The sequence below is a fragment of the Eublepharis macularius genome, chromosome 8 (assembly GCF_028583425.1).
Source record: "Eublepharis macularius isolate TG4126 chromosome 8, MPM_Emac_v1.0, whole genome shotgun sequence".
Taxonomy (NCBI): domain Eukaryota; kingdom Metazoa; phylum Chordata; class Lepidosauria; order Squamata; family Eublepharidae; genus Eublepharis; species Eublepharis macularius.
In genome coordinates this window covers 40,688,013-40,708,150 of record NC_072797.1, presented here as the reverse complement: position 1 = coordinate 40,708,150, position 20,138 = coordinate 40,688,013, and the positions used below count along the sequence as shown (strand labels likewise).

Sequence of the window (20,138 nt, the reverse complement as noted above, 5' to 3'; positions counted from 1 at the left end):
ACGGGGAGTCCACCACCATACGCCACCTGTCTAGCCTCCACTATAGCAGTCAGAGAGCCCTGACCCAGATCCTCACAGAGTTCCCTTCTGCTTTTCCAGAGGCCCTACCAGACAGGCAGACAGTCCCTTATACGTACCTACCCTCACCCAGCTACAGCCTCGGGCTATTGAGGGAAAGGGAACTCAGAAGTTCTTTCCTTATATATCTGCTGCCACCATTTAACGTGACCAGAGCATTTGTGTGTGCCAGCCAGGGTTAAACAAACCAGAAGTAAACTTTATTTACAAGAAGTAACATAGGAGTGAATGTATTTTAAACAATAAACCCAACTGATAATGTTTCAAAGTATCAGAACAGGTTTGTAATCCGCTCTCTCTCTCTGCTATCTTCCTTTAGCTTCCATGTTCAGATTCACCATCCTGCTTCTTTTGCATTATGTGCAACTTCCCATCTGCTTGTCTCACAACAAGTTTACATAAAAGGATAAAAGTGACACAGTCCATATGAGGGAGGATTATATATATATTCAATGTTGAGACAAGCTATTTGCTAACAAAGAGTAACAACAGGGAGAAGTGCCAAGGAGTCATAATGATGGATTAAGAAAAGTTTACAACCTAAAATAATGATACAAACTTTTATATTGGCTCACTTCAATTCAGTTTGCTCTTTCATAAAACTGGGACTTGGTGATTTATTTGATGACTTATGGCAGAAAAAAACCTGTATCTGCCTAGTTGATACTGGGTAGTAGGATGTAAATTATAATAGGTAAAGGTAGTCCCCTGTGCAAGCACCAAGTCATTACTGACCCATGGGGGGACGTTGCATCACAGTGTTTTCTTGGCAGACTTTTTACGGGGTGGTTTGCCATTGCCTTCCCCAGTCATCTACACTTTACCCCCAGGAAACTGGGTACTCGTTTTACCGACCTCGGAAGGATGGAAGGCTGAGTCAACCTTGAGCCGGCTACCTGAACCCGGCTTCCACCAGGATTGAACTCAGGTCATGTGAGCCGAGCTTGGGCTGCAGTACTGCAGCTTACCACTCTGCGCCACGGGGTTGTTCAAATTATAATTGTGGCCCAAAATAAAAACACTAATAGTGGCCCAGAATAAAAAAAATAAACAAACCTTTGTATTTGGATAAATATAAATCTCATCTATAATATACCAAGATGGGTTACAGGTTACAAATTATTTCTCCTTGGGTGAATAACTGGATCTTATTCTTAGAATCTGCCTGTTGGAATGGATCTCTTGTAGTTTAGGCAAGAGCACCCCCCCCCCCCCAAACTGGTCTAAGGCCTGATTTGGAGCTGGGTTACAGGTTGAGTTTAGACCTTGCTCTTTGGACAGAAGAAAGGAGGTGAAGGTTATTTTTTCTTTATCATTGGTTAGATGTCTAATGGATCATATTACTGTTAGAAATGGAAAAATTAGGGACAAGTGGAAGTGTGTGTGTTCTGGTTTTTTAAAAGGATTTTTTTCAGTTTTCCGATGAAAAAAATCAAAAGTTTTAGGAACGCCTTTTGGAATGCATGAAGTGCTTTTGAAGGCAATGTATTACTCACTCAAAATATATCGCATGGAAAAAAACCTACAACATTAGAAATTTATTTTTGTGTATACTATTTATATAAGGTTTTCAATTTGTTCTTTACATGTAACTAATTTTATCCACAATTCATATGCTATAATGTGTGTAATATACTATTGAAAAGTTCAGTGTTTCTAACATAACATTTAATTCTGCATCCAAATATGTTGCTGATTCTATAATGACTCCATGAGACGGATTTTTGCTAACTGAGAGGAAAGAAAAATGAAAGCTGAAAACTGAAGATTTGGCATAAACTGAGTATATGATTTGGAAAGAAAGTAAGATACCTTTTCCAAGGGGGTGCAGCACTTTGTAGCTTGCTCTTTGTAGTACTGGATATTTTGTTTGTAGAAAACAAGGGCAATAATAATTTTAAATTCCATAAATATGTCAAAAAGTACACCTTTATATGCTAAGGCCAGAAATAGATGAGACATTATTCCATGAGATGTGTCAGCAGTCTCCCAACCCTTTTTCATCACAACTAGATGGCAGCTGCAGGGAACTCATTTCTAGGGTTACGAATTTCCAGGTGGTGGCTGGAGAACTCCCAAAGCCACTGAAATCAGTTCCCCTGGACAAAATGGCTGTTTTGGAGGTTGGGCTTTATGGCATTATACCCTGTGGAGGTCCCTCCCTGAACTCTACCCTCTCAAGGCTCCAACTCTCAAATCTCCAGGAATTTCCCAACTTAGAGCTGGCAACCATACTCAGTTCCCTGAGCACTGCAGGTCCCAATTTAAATTGGGACCATGACATGGGGTGGGGGAGATATTTCAGCTCAGAAAAATGGCCTAACTCTTCCGAAAGTCATGTATTTACTTTGGGGTCTGCATGTGCAGTATTCAGTACATACACTGCTCTTTAGTGAGCAAGTAACACACTCCTAGGGTTATCTAATCTCTGCCAAACAGCATGAGGTGGAAGGCAGAGGCCCTGTCCTCCCCCTGTGCCATGGTCCCAACCCACAGCTGCCATTTGGCTATGAGCCTTAAGAACCCTAACCTAAGTATTGCATATATTTGTGTTTTGCCAAAATTTCGTGTGCGTGTGTGTGTGTGTGTGTGTGTGTGTGTGTGTGTGTAAGAACTGTGATCCCCCCCCCCCGCCCCGCCTCCAATTTTCTAGCAACTTTGCATCTCTGGCTGAGTGGAGGAGATGTTGGTCCAGTCTTCTGATACTTAAGTACTGTTAGGTTTGCTAGTCAACAGCTGGCATCCCATACTTTTTCAGTTTGTAAGTGGGTTTTTGTTTTTAGTTTGCAAAGTAAGAATCATCCAGACACTTAATTATCTGCCCATCTCAGCCTGACACAGCTGTTCAAAGGTGTGCTTTTCAGGGGACACCTGGAATCAAGCCGTGTAGACTTGTTCTGTCAATATATACCCCATGACCAGTCGTATTATCCAGTGCTCATACGCCTGCAGTACTGTATTGGTTATCACCTCCTACCAATTGCCTTCGGTGGTTTATGTACATTAAAAAAACCTTTATCCTGTTTAGGACACAGAACTGTAGTGCTTCTTGATAGAGGAACGAGCAGATCTTGTGTGTGTGGCTGAAACCTGACACGTCTTGTGGCTCTGAGACCAGCTTGATGTGTGGCCCTTCATCAGTCCTGAATAAGGCCAGGCAAGGGGGTTTGCTTGATCCTCCTTTCTCATTTTGCAAGTTTTCAATATGGCTTTACTTGTAAGTACCTTGCGTTGCATGTTAGGGAAGCTTGGAGCCATGATGAGTTCTCAGTGTCTGGTCATGGTCAGGACTTCCTTGTCACTGCAACTGATGTTGGAATGACAAGGTTATGCCTTACTGCAGCACTGGGTTTCCTTTCCTGGATTAAAGAAGTGGAATTTAAATCTTTGTCATGGTCAGGTCATTATCTGCTGAACATACGGATGGCAATAACACTTCCCCTCTTTAGGGGTAATGGACCAGTTAGGATGGACTGGAGGCTTTAGGTGTTTCCAGAGTGTTCTGGGGGATTTTGAAAATTTTGGTGGCAATTCTACAGAAGTCCTAACAGCAGTATGAAACAAGCTTTTTGGGGTGTTGGAGTTGGTCCCTGGTTTTCTCTTCTGCCGTGTAATAGATTTCAGCCCCCTGGTTAAATAATGAATTGTGGACTAAATGACCATCATTGACAGAAAACTCATACCACGTAGGGGTGGTGGCAGTGCAGGGGGCTTTCTTCTCTTCTTCTGTTCTCCAGCTGATTTTCATCCAGTGGCATTACTTGAAGGAAGGAGAGAATGTTATAAGCCATTTTGGGGAGAAAGGGGGAGTAAATCAAGTAAATAAAAAAGTCCAGTATTGAAACACAGCTAACTGTACATTATAGACATTTAGACAATACAGTTAATTGACATGATGCTTTTGTTCTCATCTAGTCTTGTTTTAGACGCTACATTTAATACATACCCTATGCCAGTGTCAGAAAGAATCCTTCTGATGTTTGTATAGATAGCTTAAAAATTGTATTCTCTGATTGATGTGGACAGGATCCTCACAATTGGGAGTACCACAGCTTGCAACATAATTCTTTACCCTTTCGGGCTTTTGAAATATTAACAAGATAAGATCCCCTTTGGCTATGTCTCTGAACATATTTTTGATGGTAGTGAGTCCTTCAAAATTACTGAAGGAGAGTAAGAGGATTTTTTTCCATAGCGCTTTACCTGCCTGTTGAAAGAAGATCTGACTAATTATAGTATCAAATCTGTTTTTCTTGAAGAAGGTGGTTGAACTGGAAGAGGCAGACTAGCTTCAGGCATATGTGAACTGCACTTCTGCTCTTGACCCTTTTTCAGTTTAACTTCAGGCCTGCTTTTGGGATAGAAACTGTTGCAATCACTCTGGATCTCTGTTTGCAGATGGCTAAATGGTATTCCTTCTAATAAGTGACTTGAATAATTTCTGAACTTTAATAGGTAGATTGTTCTCTTATATTACATTGATAAGATGTGGGGATACGAGGGACTGCCTTGCAGTGTCCATCGTTGGGGACAGAGGGTGGCGCTGAGGAAGAAATTGTCATCGTATCAACTGCTGGTGTGTGATGTCCCTCAGGGGCGGTACCCTCCCTGATGTTTTTAAACATTTATATGCGTCCCCTTGCCCCGCTGGTACAAAGTTTTGGATTGGGTGGTAACCAGTATGTGGAGACATCCAGTTGTATCTGTTGATGGACAGCTGGCCCAACTCCGCCACAGATGCCTTAGGTAGAGCTTTGGAGGCCATGTCTGGATGGTTGAAGCAGGGCCTGTAAGACAGAGATGTTCTGCCAGGCATATGGTTGAGGCTGAGCCAAGGATGAGTTTCCTGCTGATCTCTTGTTGCGGGTGGGGGGTAGTGAAACCCCCACTCTGGTTTTCCATCAGTGGACCACTGCTGTTCTTCATCTCCCACCCCATGGAAATGTTTTACTGGGGCTAGGAAAAATGGACTGCCATCTAGAATAGTTTTTATGACTGAACTGTTACTGTGGTTTTAATGTTACAATTTTAATGAAAATGTAATTTTTGATGATATCCGCTCTGAGCCCGTTTGCAGAGAGAGCGGGCTACAATCTAAAAAGGATGGAGGTTGCGAGAATTGCTCTCTGATAGTTTTAAGAGTTTAAAAAAATATTTAGACAGCTTTTATGCTCTCTCTCTAGAGAATTTGCTCGAGGAGGCTTACAAAGTAAAGCATAATTTTAAACATTCTTAAAAGTTAACCCTACTAAACCATTAAAACTCTTATTTACATCATTATGTTGCTAGGTATTATGTCAGTTGACTTCCTTAATTCATGACAGATTTGACATATTTGTTCAATATAACCTATGATTAATCTGTTGAAATATTTAAAAAGCCAGCTTTTTTTGTCCAATCAGGCTCAATTTCCAACAGAGAAGCTGAGTCATTTACTCAGGATCTTCTGTAAGTTAGCTGTCTCTGTGCCCTCTCCCTTCTTTCCAGTGTTTACACAGCTATGACATGAGTTTGAAGGGGTTGTGAGCTTTAGGTATTAATATGCTGATGATACTCAGCTCTGGTCTCTTCCTCGCAAAAAACTAGATGCATCTGTCTGTGTATTGAATCAGTGCCTGTATGCCATGATGGTGGTGGGCAAGCAAGCTGAAGCTAAATCCAGACAAAATAGAAGTGATGCTGGTTGGAAAAGTTGAATTAGAGAGGGAATTGGGCTTCCTGTCTTATGTGTGTGAGACTCTTTGGTTGATATTGTAAAGAGCCTTGAGGTGCTTTTGGATTCTTCCCTGCTCTGTGAGAAATAAGTTGCTTTTATGGGTGGATGGACTGCTGCATTTCCAGCAGTGAAGGAAGTGGGGAAGATCCCGTTGGCTGTCTAGCAGCAGCTGAAAAAAATCTAGTGGAGTTTTCTACAGGTATTTAAGGTCTGGTGTGCCCAGAGGCAGATGCTGAATGGACTCTGGACTTTTGGCTGTCAGCCTTAGGATCATAGCCTAGAACAGGAAGGGAAGATCTACCAGCAGAGAGACAAAGATGAACTGTTGTGTCTTTTGAACCTTCCTCCCTTCCTCTTTCCGCTTTAGGTTCCCATGGGGATGAAAATGGGATATAAATGAATGTATGAATTAAATAAATTGATATTTAGTCTGGTCCCTAAGCTATCCTTCTGGATACAGTGGAGCTGGCCATGTAGTTTCAGGCTACCAGAACCTGTGGAATGAACATGCTCTATGTGGGTGCCTTTGGAGATGACTTGGACACTTCAGCTGTTACGACATGCAGGTGTGTGGCTGCTTTTAGGAACTAGCTGCTGGGGCCATATTATTCTGGTGGTTAAGTCTCTGCACACTGGCTGGTTGTTTCCAAGCTTGATTAACGGGGGTAAAGCCCTTCCATATATGTGGAAGACTGTATCTCCTGATTCAGTCATGTTCATGCTTATGTTAGCCCGAAGGTCTTTTCTGACTGTGCCTGCTGCATGATTATCATATTCATCCACAGCGAGAAATTGGAGCATCCAAAGCGTTATGCTGCTGTTGTGGAATAGCTTATCCCTGGATGTTCGCCAAGTCTTCACAAGGTCATAGAAGATCTTCTTGCTTCAAAGGGCATTCTGTTAATTGTTTTGAGGTACAATATGTATTTGGGCTGTCTGAGTTCTAGTTTTTTATTAGTATGTTTTAATTGTTTTATATTCAATACCACTGTGGTATATGCAGCCTTGAGCTGCTGGAAAGTTAGATTGTGTTTTAAAAAATATAGAAATACAGAAAGAAAATCTCAGTGAAGAGGCAAGCAAAATATTGAGTAATGCTAGAATATACAGCAGCTGATTTAGTATGGGAGGGAAATACATATCTGTGTATTTAAAATAATATTTTTTTAAGATGAGAATTATGAATTATCTGAGATGTAAGAGATTCTTTTATCTGGAGGCCATTAGGGTTGCTGCTGAATCCTAGCATATGGTGGGAGGTTCAGGACTCCTTTGTGGCTTGGTGCCTTCTATCATCATAGGTTGATATGCCAACTATGGCTGTTCCTTGAAAAGTGTGACTTGGCCACAGTGATCTATTCTCTGATCACACCCAGCCTAGGTTACTGCAGTGAGTTCTGTATGGGGCTCCCTTTGAAGACTGTTTTGGTACTTCAATTACGACACCCTGGTTGTTGAGATTCAGGGATTTTATCATTCTTGTGTTGAAATATCTGTATTGGCTGCCCTTCTGTTACAGGGCACTGTTTAAAGTACTCATACTTACTTTTAAGGTCCTAAATAGCTTGGGACTGGGATACCTGCAAGGCCACCACCTCAGACACTGGCTAGACTGCCATCTAAATTCCTCGTTTCAAGCCTCAATGATGCCCCCATTCACTCAGGTGAGCCAGGCATCAGCTAGAGAGGGGAGCTTCTTGGTCGTTGTATTCCACCTGTGGACTTTGTTTACTTTATAGGCTACCTCTGAGACTCAAGGTAGATTACAAAAATAAAAACAATGCAGTCGGCATAAGATGTCCAATGAACAATGCAATAGGTCTATGATTACACAACTAGGAAACAGAGCCCCCCCTACCAAATATGATATGACGACATACCAGAAACGAGAGAATGGATTACAAACGTAGAAGACAATGTAGTAAGAGCAAGGTAATACCGTAAATAGTGCACTAGACTACTGTTCCAGCTATAAAAGCCGCTCCTGGACCTTTCCATTATTCTACAACCCTATTTCCTTTATGTACTCCCCGTTGAGGTTTTCCTGGTACTGACATTACTGGCTTTTAGATGTCAGGCCAAAAGGTTTACATGCATCCAGGCATTTAGGCTAATGCTATCTCCTCCTCCCTTCTTCTTTCCACTTCTATGCTGTTGCTTTTATGCTTGTTTTTATTGGTTGCTATTTTAAGATGGTTGCTGTTTTAGTTTACTGAGTTTTACTTTGTGAAGTGAGTGTGTGTCTGTAAATGTTGTATTATATGTTTCATTTTATGCCAGCTGCCTCATACTTGCTGTGCAGTGTAGGTTGAAGTATTTTAAATAAATACATCTGATATTTCATTTCTGCTTTGCAAAGGTCAGTTCCCAAAAGTTCAAACTGTGTTCTGTGGAGCATAAAATGTACTATCTTTCATAACTGAAAAGAAATAAAACCTGCTTTTCCTTTCAGGCATGGCATAACTAGAAGAAATAAGTAGTAGAGGGATGGAAATGAGTCAAACTCATTGTCTTCCCTGTTCATCAAGTCAATTTACAGGGCATTTTGTCTGTATCAAGTAAATAGTGAGTCCATTCTGAAACAATCCTTCAGTAGTATAAAAAGTGCATTTAATTACAGAGGCAAAGTTTATGAAGCCTCTGTGTCTATGCATAATCTGTAATCTGACAGTTTAGAGTCACAAGGATGTTATTTTAGTCTGAGATAAATGTATAGCTATGAAAAACATTCATGTAGCATTTTTCCTGGGCAATCATAAAATAGAAAGGCATACTATATACCAGCTATGGAAGTTAACAATTCTCCACGAGTGTAATATTTTCTGTTTGTTTATATATACAAATACAAATTTGATAGTTTTACAGTACTGTAAAATAATAAAAATAAAAACTAAAATGACAACTCGTTTTTTTTTTTAAAATAAAACTTTAGTATACACTCCTCAGAATAATGGATTTGGTGGTAGGAAAGACCAAAAAGGTACCACTTCATACAAGTCACGGTATATGGAATTAGTATTGCAAGTTAGAGTGATGGTGGCTGAGAGCTTTAAAAAGGAAATGGGGTAAAGTTTGGGTCTATCAGCAGCTGTTATTAACCCTTGCTAGACGGAACCTTCATGTTCGGAGGCAGCGTGCCTTTGAAGTCCAGTTGCTGGGGGGGGAGGGTGGTTACCTTGATACTGTACTTGTAGTCTTCCTGCGAACAAGCAGAGACAGGTTGCTGGACTCCGTGGATCCAGCATGGCTCTTCTTGTGTGCTAAAGGTAGGGTGGCCAACTTTGACTTGGGAAATTTCCCAAGATCAGGAGGTACTTTGGGTGGGTGGAGTTTGAACAAAGGAGGGAGCTCCGTGGGGATGTGATGTCATGGAGTATGCCATCCAAAGTTACCATTTTGCCCCCCAGGGGAGCTGATATTTGTAGTCTGCAAATCAACTGTAATTCTGGGCGCTGCCTTGATATTGGCAACCTTAAGAGCTCGTGTGGTAGTTGGTGTAGTTTGTCTGCTGCCTTAATGTTGCAAATTTGAGTTGCATCGATAAGAGAGAACTTTTCAGAAAAATAATTTTCTACTTTTTCATCACTGCCTTTTGTTCGAAAGTTCTCTTACAGATTTAGGGAATATCAAACTAAAAGCATGAGAATATCTGTTTTGAAAGCATGCCTTAGCAAATACTGTCTATGTACAACCTTTTCAACCACCTGAGAACTCAAGGTGACTTAGAACCATGTCAAGATCATTATAATGAAGTAACTGTATGAACCTCACTTGAGGGAGCTATTTCAGTAATTACATGCAGTCCCTAAAAAAGACATTTCACATGTTCATTGGCATTATGGCCATTAGTTTTGGAAATTTTCAGGTTGGTTCTGTTCCTCCTCTCCTTATGCGCTGTTCAGCATCTGAAGACTTTCTTATTTCCATGAAACCGTTACTTATTATTTTAGTCCAGATCACTTGAAAAGGCAAGCAGTTGTGTGTGCTTACCAACAATCAGGGTTCAAACCATGATATGGAATGCTAGATCATTTTTTCCAAATTGTGCAAAATAATAACCTAAGGCTTCACTTTCCAAAACACATGCAAGCCCAAGGACTTCTAACCCTTGATCTATAGCTATTGCTTGCTGCTACATTTGAATGCCTTGAGACAATTCTGTGGTGATTTCCCCATGATCTTCTCAACTTGTGACGGGGTTTTTTTTTTGCGTTATGCTGTCAGAGAAGAAAGCTTTCAGCATTAGCTGACTATAGATACCAACTCACCAATGGCTTTCCTTGCAAAGTACTGACTTCTGCAATTTTCAATTTAGGATAATTGCTCTTGAGTTCCAAGGGAAGTTTTTAATTTGTTTTTAAATCCTGTGCAATGATCAGTACTTTCCACAAGAGTACTTCTTTGCCAAGCATCACTTCAACAACCAGGAACATAAATCTATTGCCTCGCCTTAGCACCCCCTCAAACCGGTACTTGAAGCCAGGAATTCAAGTTGATGTAAATTGAATTGAAGGTGATGTACCCATAATTAACTGTGGGTTTGCATGATATCTGAATGCTTGTTCTTTGATAATGACCTCTCAGGCTACAGAGACAAGGTAATTAAGCTAGCATTTATCAAGGCAAACTAGGATTTGAGTGATTACCTGTGAGCTGAATTCCAGTTTTGCAAGCTAACCATGATTGTGTATTATGTCTGAACTCTGAACTGAAATAATGTGTTCAGTATCATCTGCAGGAACTATTTTTTTCTCTAAATATATTCATTGATCAACCATAACGATCGATAATTCAGCATAGTTTTGTGCTTAACAGCTATTGTGGACGATGAACGGCTTTCAGCAGAAGAGATGGATGAAAGGCGTCGTCAGAATATTGCCTATGAGTACCTGTGTCACCTAGAAGAAGCGAAAAGGTAATAGTAGTTTTTTAAATACTTTAAGTAGTTTTGTAGAACCAAAAATCTGATATGATTGATGTTGAGGTTAACCTGTTGCATCTTAAGAATCAATCCAACATGAGTTTCCCAAGCCACTTTTGAATTAAAAACAGCTGCAGCACCTTGACAGAATAGACCCATCAATTTTGTCTGTAATAGATGTAGGAATTGCTGCTGAAAGTGACTTGTGCTTGCCCAGCCTTTTCTGAATTTTCATGAGAGGGTCACAGCCATGATGGTCTTAAATTGACTTTTTCTCTTGGTATACTTTCCTTCAAGTCTTTGTGCTATTCTTAGTATTGTGCTGTTATGTAATCTAGTCTTCAAGACTCTGTAGTATTTCAAAAGATCATGACCCATGGTTTAATTTATCCAATTACTAGAAAGCTATTTAACATAAAAATAGCCCTGCAGGGTCAGACCAGAGAGCTACCTAGTTAAGCCTTCCATCTCCATCCACTTGGCTTGAGGAGATGTTCAAAAACAGAAGTATCAGTTCCCTATTTATTCCTACAGATGTTTGGGGCAATATATCTCAGCTGTGGTGTTTCCACTGAGTGGTCACTGCCAATAAACCCTGATAGCTTCATTTTCTGTGAATTGGTTTAAGTTAGTCTGGTGGCCATCACTACTCTATATCATTAACTCACTATGTTAACTATGTCATAGAGAAGTACTGCCTATCAATTTTCATTGAGTAATCTGTTTTGAAAGAATAACCATTCTTTAAGTCCACAAATTAACTTAAAGCCTATATTATGTTCTGTATTGTCTCTCTTCCCCTTTTCTCCTTTAAAATAGAGAACTTTCCTCTCATGGATGATCCATTTTCTTGTTCACCTTTGTTCTACTTTTCAGTTCTGTGGTGTATTATCGGCTGGTCAGAACTGTCTGTAGGATTCCAAATATGACCATGTCATGTATTTGCATAATAAGTTGCTGTCTGATTTTCAATCCCTTTTAAAGGTGGATTCAAAAGTTATGACATTTTCATTTTGAAGTATGCTGAAACAGAATCTTCTTTCTAATCAACTTTTCGTATTTGAAGTACTCTGAAACGGAATCTTCTTTCTAATCAACTTTTCGTATTTGAAGTACTCTGAAACGGAATCTTCTTTCTAACAAACTTTCCACTATAACAGCAAGACCTTTTCCTAGTCAGTAATGGATGTCACAGACTCTGCCATCATGTATGTGAAGTTAGGATTTTTTTTTTTGGTCATAGTGTGCATGATTTTAGATGCACTGAGTCTCGTCTACTTTTCCACCCCCTCTTGGAGGAAGCAGTTTGGTGAGACTGTGTTGGAACTCTTCGGTATGCTAAAGTCATGAACTCCCATGTTGTGACATTTATATGCAGTGCTTATAATATTGTGCATATAATCATGTAAACTGTGTGCGCTTTCCAAAATCAATCTTGAAAGTGTCAGCCTTTCTTTCCAGTGCTCTTACTTGGGTAACATCAGTTGGATGAGAGGAGCGTGAATTTATGTACTTGTCTGTGAACTTCCTCTTACCCTTGAAGTTTTTCTATTTCATAATACATTTATAAATGCCTCTTTGTGTATTATTGCTAATTGTATTGTTCAGGAAGAATTGTAATCTAAAAGCTTCAACTTTAAGATGAATCTGATTGGGAGAATTCATAAGCTGCTACTCACATTCTGGGAAAGTGTCAAGCAAGGTTGAGAGTAGCTGCCCAATTGCTGATTGTTATTGTCTGGGCTCTTGCCATAGTCATATTTCATTCAAGGCTGTTGGCTTTTTGTTTCCTGTTCATAACTCTTCCCCTTCTCTTGCTTTTAATTCACAGTCATCATTCTTCCTGTTGGTAAAATGAAATCTTAGAGTGTGGATGGAAGAAAGCTACAAGGAAGGGGGTTCTGAAAATATTGCAGATGGGTAGAATCCCTTGCCTATTCTCCAAACCTGGCTTTATCGAGGGTTGGTCCTTGATATCAGCCACTGACAGTGGGAATATCATTGGTAGCAGATGGGAATAGAGCCATGTGTAGAGCTGTGAAGGTCCATGAAAAAAACTGTCCTGTACTCCTATGTACCACCAGTGCTCCATGTTGTCTAATGTTAGTCTTAGAATTGATTATGTTCTGCTTCAGTATTTTTTCTACTCTGTATTGGATTCTTGCCAATACTATGTCTTTTAAACGTGTATCTATTTATCCTATGGCATTGTTTATGGAAATGTCCTTGATACTGTATTGGAATATACTTGTTACCGATTGTACTAATCTCATACTGTATAATTGCTTTGAGTCTCAGTGAGAAAGGCGGACTATACAAGAAAGAAGGAAGGAAAGGAAGGATTTGGAAATTTATGTGGGGACGTTAAAGAAAAATTGGTTAGTTTTAGAGGACTTTTAACTTAGTTAGTTTAACTTGGTTAACTTGGTTAGTTTTAGAGGACATTTAAACTTTTCTCCAAACTTTCCCCATGGCTTCAAAATGTTTGGAAATTTTACATTTTTAACCAAGGGTGGAGAGGTTAATTGTGTTGGTTTGTTCTGTGGAAAGCATGGGACAGAGATATTTTTTGGATAGCATTCAGTTACCCCTTCATTGCATAAGTTTCTGGCTTACAGGATTTAGACTGCATGTATAAACTGTAAAGTCACAACTTTCAAAATAATTAAGCACATGACCCATCTCCACCCATCCTATGGTCAGTGAAATGTATCTTGAATCTTTTTAAGCTAGGGATAAACAATAATTAGAAGAAGTAATTAGCCTTGGTAAAACCACAGACTGATGGATTGCAATGCAGTGTTCAGTATCTACCTTTCGATCAATAAAAATGCATCATATTGGCTTAGGAAACGTTGATAATTATAACCTGAAATTTTTATGCTGGAACAGATGCACAATAATTTCAGCTATAGTAAAGAGCAATGTTTGATTCTTCAATAACTTATCCCCACCCCCACCGCTTTTCCTGTCAATGTTGCAATAAGTATTGTAAAGCAGTGAGCTTCACTGTCACAAATCTGATACTCACTGATGTGCAGGCATGTGATAATCACATGACATCAAAATAATGTAAAAGGAAGCTGTGGAAGAGTTATGTACTCAGCAGATTTAGGAATTATGTGCAGCAAATGAGCTGAGCACAGGAAACAAGCCAAGCACTAAAAGGTCTACCAGGACTGAAATAGCCTTGGTTGCCCTGGTAGATGACTTATTCCAGATGTACAGAGGGAGTGCAGCTGTCTTCATTCTCCTGGACCCTAAGTGACTTTCAATACCATTGACTGTAGTATCCTCCGGGGTCCACCTTTCCACACAAGGACTGGGAGGCTCTGTTCTGCATTGGTTCTGGTTCTTCCCTGGTAGTAGGTTTCAGAAGGTGGTACTGGGGGATTGCTGTTCAACCACTTGACCTTTGACCTGTGGGGTCCTGCGAGATTCCATCTTATCCACTACGCTCTTTTAACATCTACATGAAACTGCTGGGTGAGGTTATCCAGTGATTTGGGTTGGGTTGCCACCAATATGTGGGTGACACTCAGCTTTATTTCATGCTTCCAGCCAATCCCAGGGAGGCTGTAGAAACCCTGAACCAGTGTCTGAAGGCAGTTTTTGAGTGGATGCGGCCTAATAAACTGAAAATATCAATGAGATAGAATTGCTACTCCTGAGCAGAAGGTCTGGATAGGGTTGCTCTGGATAGGGTTGCACTCCCATTGAAGGTACAGGTTTTTAGTCTGGGGGTGCTCTTGGACCCAGGGCAATTGGTAGATAAGCAGCTGCGGCCAGTAGATCCTTTTATCAGCTTTGACTGGTTAGCTAGCTGTGGTTTTTCCTGGGCAGAAAAGAGCTGTTCACTGTACTGCACTCCCTGGTTTAATCTAGAATGGATTACTGCAATGCGCTCTACATAGGGCTACCCTTGAGAAGTGTTTGGAAATGTCATTCAGTGTAGAATGCTGCTACCAGGATTCATGCAACTTGATCTCTCCCATCTACATGGCACCCAGTTTGTTTTCAGACACAATTCAAGGTGCTGAGGTCGAACTTTAAAGCCCTACAGATGGCATTTTGACCCAAGGCATTTTATTAATTTTTTTGTTCTGCCTTTTTTTGAGGAGCTTCACAATCGCCCTATGATGTTGGATAGACTGAAGGAAGATGATATGCCTGACATTATTTATTTGAATAAGAATTATCTATAATATATGTGTGTGTGTGTGTTTACCATAGCAATGCTAATTGAATCAGTATTGATAGTGGTTGATCAACCCTTTATTGGGGAGAGTATTTGTTTGGAGATCTTACTGGTCAAAAACACCATTCTTTTGAAATGGCATCACATAAACATTCAGAGTTAGTAGCTTGTAGTTCTGGCAGCATGTCAATTTATCACTTAATTATTATTATTTAGTAGAAAACTTCTGTGCTGCCTCTTCAGGGAGCCTGCCCAATGTGGCTTATTAAAAAAAAGAGAGAAAGACCTTTGCACTCTACCTGTAAACTCTCTGCACCACCGTAAAATGTTGTATGCAAAACCCATACAATGCCAGGAAAATAATTCCTTGACCTGTACCTTTGTGAAGGGAACACCTGTGTAACACCCCCCCCCCCTCTCTCTCTCTCTCTCTCTCACACACACACACACACACACACACACTTCGTGATTGGTAAAATGTGAACACTTCAGGAAATATCTGAACTATAGTCTCACAAGGAAAGAGCTTGTCAGTAGCATCTAGCTACCTTTTTCAGCTATGAGGGCTTTCACCTCTAATCATTGAACTCTGATCTACCTCGATGGAAGGTATAATGAATGGAGGAGCCTTGTAAGTTGGTTAGCCCAAAACTGCATATTTTATTGCTTTATTCCCTTTTCCTGGTTCCCCCTCATTTGTACATGTTTGTTCATTAGAATTAACTTCTTAAAATTGGATTTTACTCTGTGACACCCTCTTTAGCACCTAAGTCTTTATTCACATATGAAGGATATTGAGAAGGTGACGTAGGTTGCCTTATGGAAAGAAGGAATTCACCAGGTTCTCTTCTTTGTCAGGAAAGGTTTTTTCCTAGACTTACAGGCACATGCTCATGATCAGAAGCTCCATACCCACCTAGAGCATTCTATTAACATCAAATAAAGGATGATAGAATTTAGGTGGTGGCATACTACCAAAGTGATGCAGGGGACAAGGTTGCTGTGAGTATGCCTAACTCCCCTGTAACATAATACGTGCATAGCAGGAACAGCAAACATTACCTTTTTGCCCCGATCCATCATAGCAGCTCATGCTACTATGGAAGCTACTATCTTCTAAGGAAGTCCTTATAAGGCTTCCTTAGAATCTGCATCCACCCCAGGTGGCTCATTCCATTGCCAGGTAAAGGTAAAGGTGCAAGCACCGAGTCATTACTGACCCATGGGGGGACATCACATCACGACGTTTTCTTGGTAGACTTTTTATGGGGTGGTTGGCCATTGCCTTCCCCAGTCATCTACACTTTACCCACAGGAAACTGCGTACTCATTTTACCGACCTCGGAAGGATGGAAGGCTGAGTCAACCTTGAGCTGGCTTGAGCCATTGCCAAGCCATTCTTAAATTTTGAAATTTTTGCTCATTTAGGTATATCTCTGTACCTACTATAGGCCTTTTATCATTCCTGCAGCTGCCTGAAGAATTCTTGTTGAGTTTGTCAAGGTTTTCGTGGAACTACAGCTGCTGAACTGAATGCAGTCTTCAAGGGCAGTTTCTTAGCAAGACTAATGTTAGTTCCAAGCTGTGGATTGTTGCTTGTCTGCTATGTTTTGTATTCAAAAAGGCTGACTAATGGTTGTGTAATTTCAGAATTCTGTGGTTAGTTAATAAGCTGAGGTAGGGGAGTGTTTGTTCTTTGAGCTGCTTTATAAAGGTACTGTTTGAATGCTTCCTGTATCTCAGGTTTAACAAGAGAAATTTTCAGAGATGAATTTAAAGAGAAATTCAGTTAGTGACCATACCTCTGTAAATATGCTTTCTGCACAAGGCTGCATCTATTAGAGAACAGGAAATTGCTCTTTAAATTTAGGGAATAGGAAATTGCTTTTTAAATAGAGCAAGCAGTTTGACACTGTGAGTAGGTTGACATATTTGATCTTAAACATGTTGATTCCATTTCGTAGTGACCTGACCAAAACCTCTGCTGAAGGCATAATGTAACTTAGAAATGACTGTGTTCTATTCTTTCCTTTAACTTGCTGTTTGCAAGCGTTCTAGAGAAAGTCACTAGAATAATGTAAAAAAAAATCTTTAAAATAATTATGGGGGTGGCAAGTAACATTCTCAGGTATTTAATTACAAGTTAGTTTACTTGATAAAGCTGGCAAGATGTTTTTCCTGTTCTCCTCCAACTCCTTCATTAAATTTAAAAACATGGAATAGAAGCTACAGCTTTGAGCTAGAGCATGTGTTGAAATGTCCTTATTTTAGTTGGGTGTGAGAACTTACGTTGAGACTCAATAAACATGTTTATATTATGTGCACAGATTTCATCCTCCATCCTCACTGCATGAGGGTTGGTTAGTGTGTGCTGTATTAACAGTTGTATTCTTACACAGACGTTGGTAGAAATATATCTCGAGTTAAGTGTAATTTCTGCTGTTTCAATTACAGTTGTGTTCCATAGGCAAGAAATATTGGCCTCATTCCAGACCTTCAAAATCAAGGAAGATGAATGTGTGTGTGTGTATGTGGGGATAGAGCCAGTATAATGCCCACAGCCCCACACATTCAATGGAAGGAAAGTCTGAACAGAGCCTACATTCACACAGCTTTATGCATGTGTGTGAGGTCTGAGTGTGAGGTAAGGGGAAGAGTAGACGGAGTCCCTGGTCATGCACAGGACAGTGGAGGAATTATATGGACCCGACTGTGCATTCCTCTCCTCTGGAGACTTGTATAACTTGTGACCCTCTAAGCTAGTGGTTGTACTCAACATTGCCAGGTGAAGCGTGGAGCCCTGTTTGGCAGTACTTCTAGCCCATGGGCATTTTGTACACTCATCGTTCCCACTGAGAGGACAGCTCAGATTGGGCTGGCTGCGCATCCAAGGGAAACTTCCTTGGTTGGCAGGCTCCTGCAGTGGGGAAGACGTGTGCTTTGAACTCCTACCCTTTCAACCCCTGGGATTGTTGTTCTAGGGGGTTGCCCGGCAACCTTAAAATGGTACCTGAAATCTTTTGATGTTCATTTGTGCAGTGCTGTAATTTTATAGATCTAACTATGATGACCTTTTTGGTGCCACTTAACCAGTTTGAATTCATAGGTCTGAGTTGTTGATTCCCAACAATCAATTAGGACATTTTCTGACTCATGTTCTGAAATGAGGTGACAGCTCTAAGCTCTTGCCCTTTGGAAAAGGAGATAAAATAAACTACAGTAGGAAAGTGGCATGTGACCTGTGGTGGTGATATACTTGGAAAAATGTGAGTCCATAGCCTCAAAATGCAACAAACTTCTGTTCTATTGTACATAACAAGTAGGGGACTCACAAGAACTTGAGGCCTGAATGTGCCTACAGTGTTGTGGTTGCCTAGCAATGGCTAAAGAGGTCACTGGTTCTTAATGCTACAGGTGCTGCTTCTGTTATTTGTGGGAGGATTAACCCTCTAATGTTTTTAATATATTATTTTTTTCTGAAACTCTGGTGTTTTTCTCAGATTTGTCAAAAGATGTGTCTTGTCAGTTCATAGCTCCAGTCTTCACAGATGGAGCCACGTTGAGAATTAGATATATTGACAAACACTTCCCTTCTCTCACTGTTTCCTCTTTCCCTTCCCTAAAAGTCTCAATTGCCTCTCCACTTTTTCCTACTTTCTTTTCTCTTTCCTATCCATCAGCCAGCCTACCTATCTTTCCCTTGGTCTTCAATGTTCCCTTCTTCTGGGACCCTCTCCCTTGGATAATTCTGGATGAGTTTTGCAGTGCTGCTCAGTAGTTTGTGTAGAGTCCAGTAGCAAGCTGGGGAACCCTCAAGGTTTTTTGAGTGGGCACCTCACTTTCCCACACAGTGTTTCTTGTTTCCCTTCTCTTGGTAGCCATAACCCCACCTTTCCCTGCTTCTCTACTTCCCACCAGCCTACCTTTTATCTGTTCCCTATCTTCAGCTTTACTTACTTCATTTATATTCAGTCTTTCTCCACAATGGGGACTCAACCCAGTTTACCTCATTTCAATTTTATTCTCGCAACAAACCTTTGAGGAAAGATTAGGCTGAGTTTGTGTGACTGGATCAAGGACACTCCGCCCCTTCCACAGCCAGGGTGGATAAAAATCAATGATTTAAAAAAAAAATTAAAAAAATCTGATTTTTTAAATTTAAATCAGATTTTTTAAATAAAATGTTTGTTGAGGAAAAATCTAGCTAAAGATAGTTTTCTATTTAAGATACATTATAGTCCAAAGGTTATCATCATAAAATAAGGATTAGTTTTTAATTATGTGGCATGAGGCTGTATATTCATGCAATGTTTAAATTTTTTGGTAAACGAATTCCATTAATCTGTTCACAATGTCATGCTCTTCCAGAGGTTTCTGTAAGATTATTGGGCAATTTTTCTATCTGGAAGATATTATCACAGATGCTTGGTTTTACAGTTCTCAAAACTGTGAATTTGTGTCTGCAGAGATCATGTCTCTTCTTCACAGTGAAAAGGTTATAAAATAAACATACACAGTTGAGAAAAAGACTTTAATCCCATTGTTCCTTTGCAAATCTTTGTACAGAACCAAACCCTTACCTGTTAAATGCTGTGTTTAAAAACATTCAATGAATAGAAGATTGTTGGGATTAGATCTGCACAAGAAACTAAGTGTGAGGAATCTTTATGTAGAAAAGAATGAGTCTTTATGTAGAAAACCATGATTTAAATCTAGTCTTAGCGACTAGTGATTTAAATCATGATTTAAATTGATTCAGTTTAAATCAAATCCACCCAGTCCACGGCAGAGTGGGGATTCAAACCTGGGTCTCACAGATCCTATTCTGAAACTGTAACTACGGCACTACACTGGTTTTTGTGAGGTAGCTACTGTTGAACAGTGGCAAGCAGCCAGACCTGGGTGAATCATGCACATCTTGTGGTAGCAAGTTGCCCAGTGGTTGCTACCAGGCCTGGCCAGGTCCTCCCTCAAAGGCCAAAAGACCTCTGGAAGGGGCCCTGCCCCCTCTCCATGCCTTTTTTACTGACAGAAACCAGGGCTTGAAGGCTGGCAATACTGTGTGGTTGCCTAGCAATGGCCGCTGAAGGCATTAATTTCTTAAAGCTACAGGCACTACTGTTACATGTGGGAGGGGGGTAACCTCCCTGTGTGTGTTTTAGATTTCAGATTTTTCTGCTAACTTGGGGCATTTTTATTGTTTGTAGAAATATCTGTCTTGTCTG

The 20,138-nt window shown here is 40.3% G+C and overlaps 1 protein-coding gene across 1 annotated transcript in view; it reads left to right on the top strand.

Moving 5' to 3' along the window:
- Positions 1 to 20,138, top strand: part of IQGAP2 (IQ motif containing GTPase activating protein 2) — a 197,749-nt gene that overhangs the window by 25,623 nt on the left and 151,988 nt on the right. Inside the window, exon 2 of the mRNA XM_054986150.1 lies at positions 10,610 to 10,709. Within this exon, the coding sequence (XP_054842125.1) occupies positions 10,610 to 10,709 (100 nt within the window). The remainder of the gene's footprint in view (positions 1 to 10,609; positions 10,710 to 20,138) is intronic.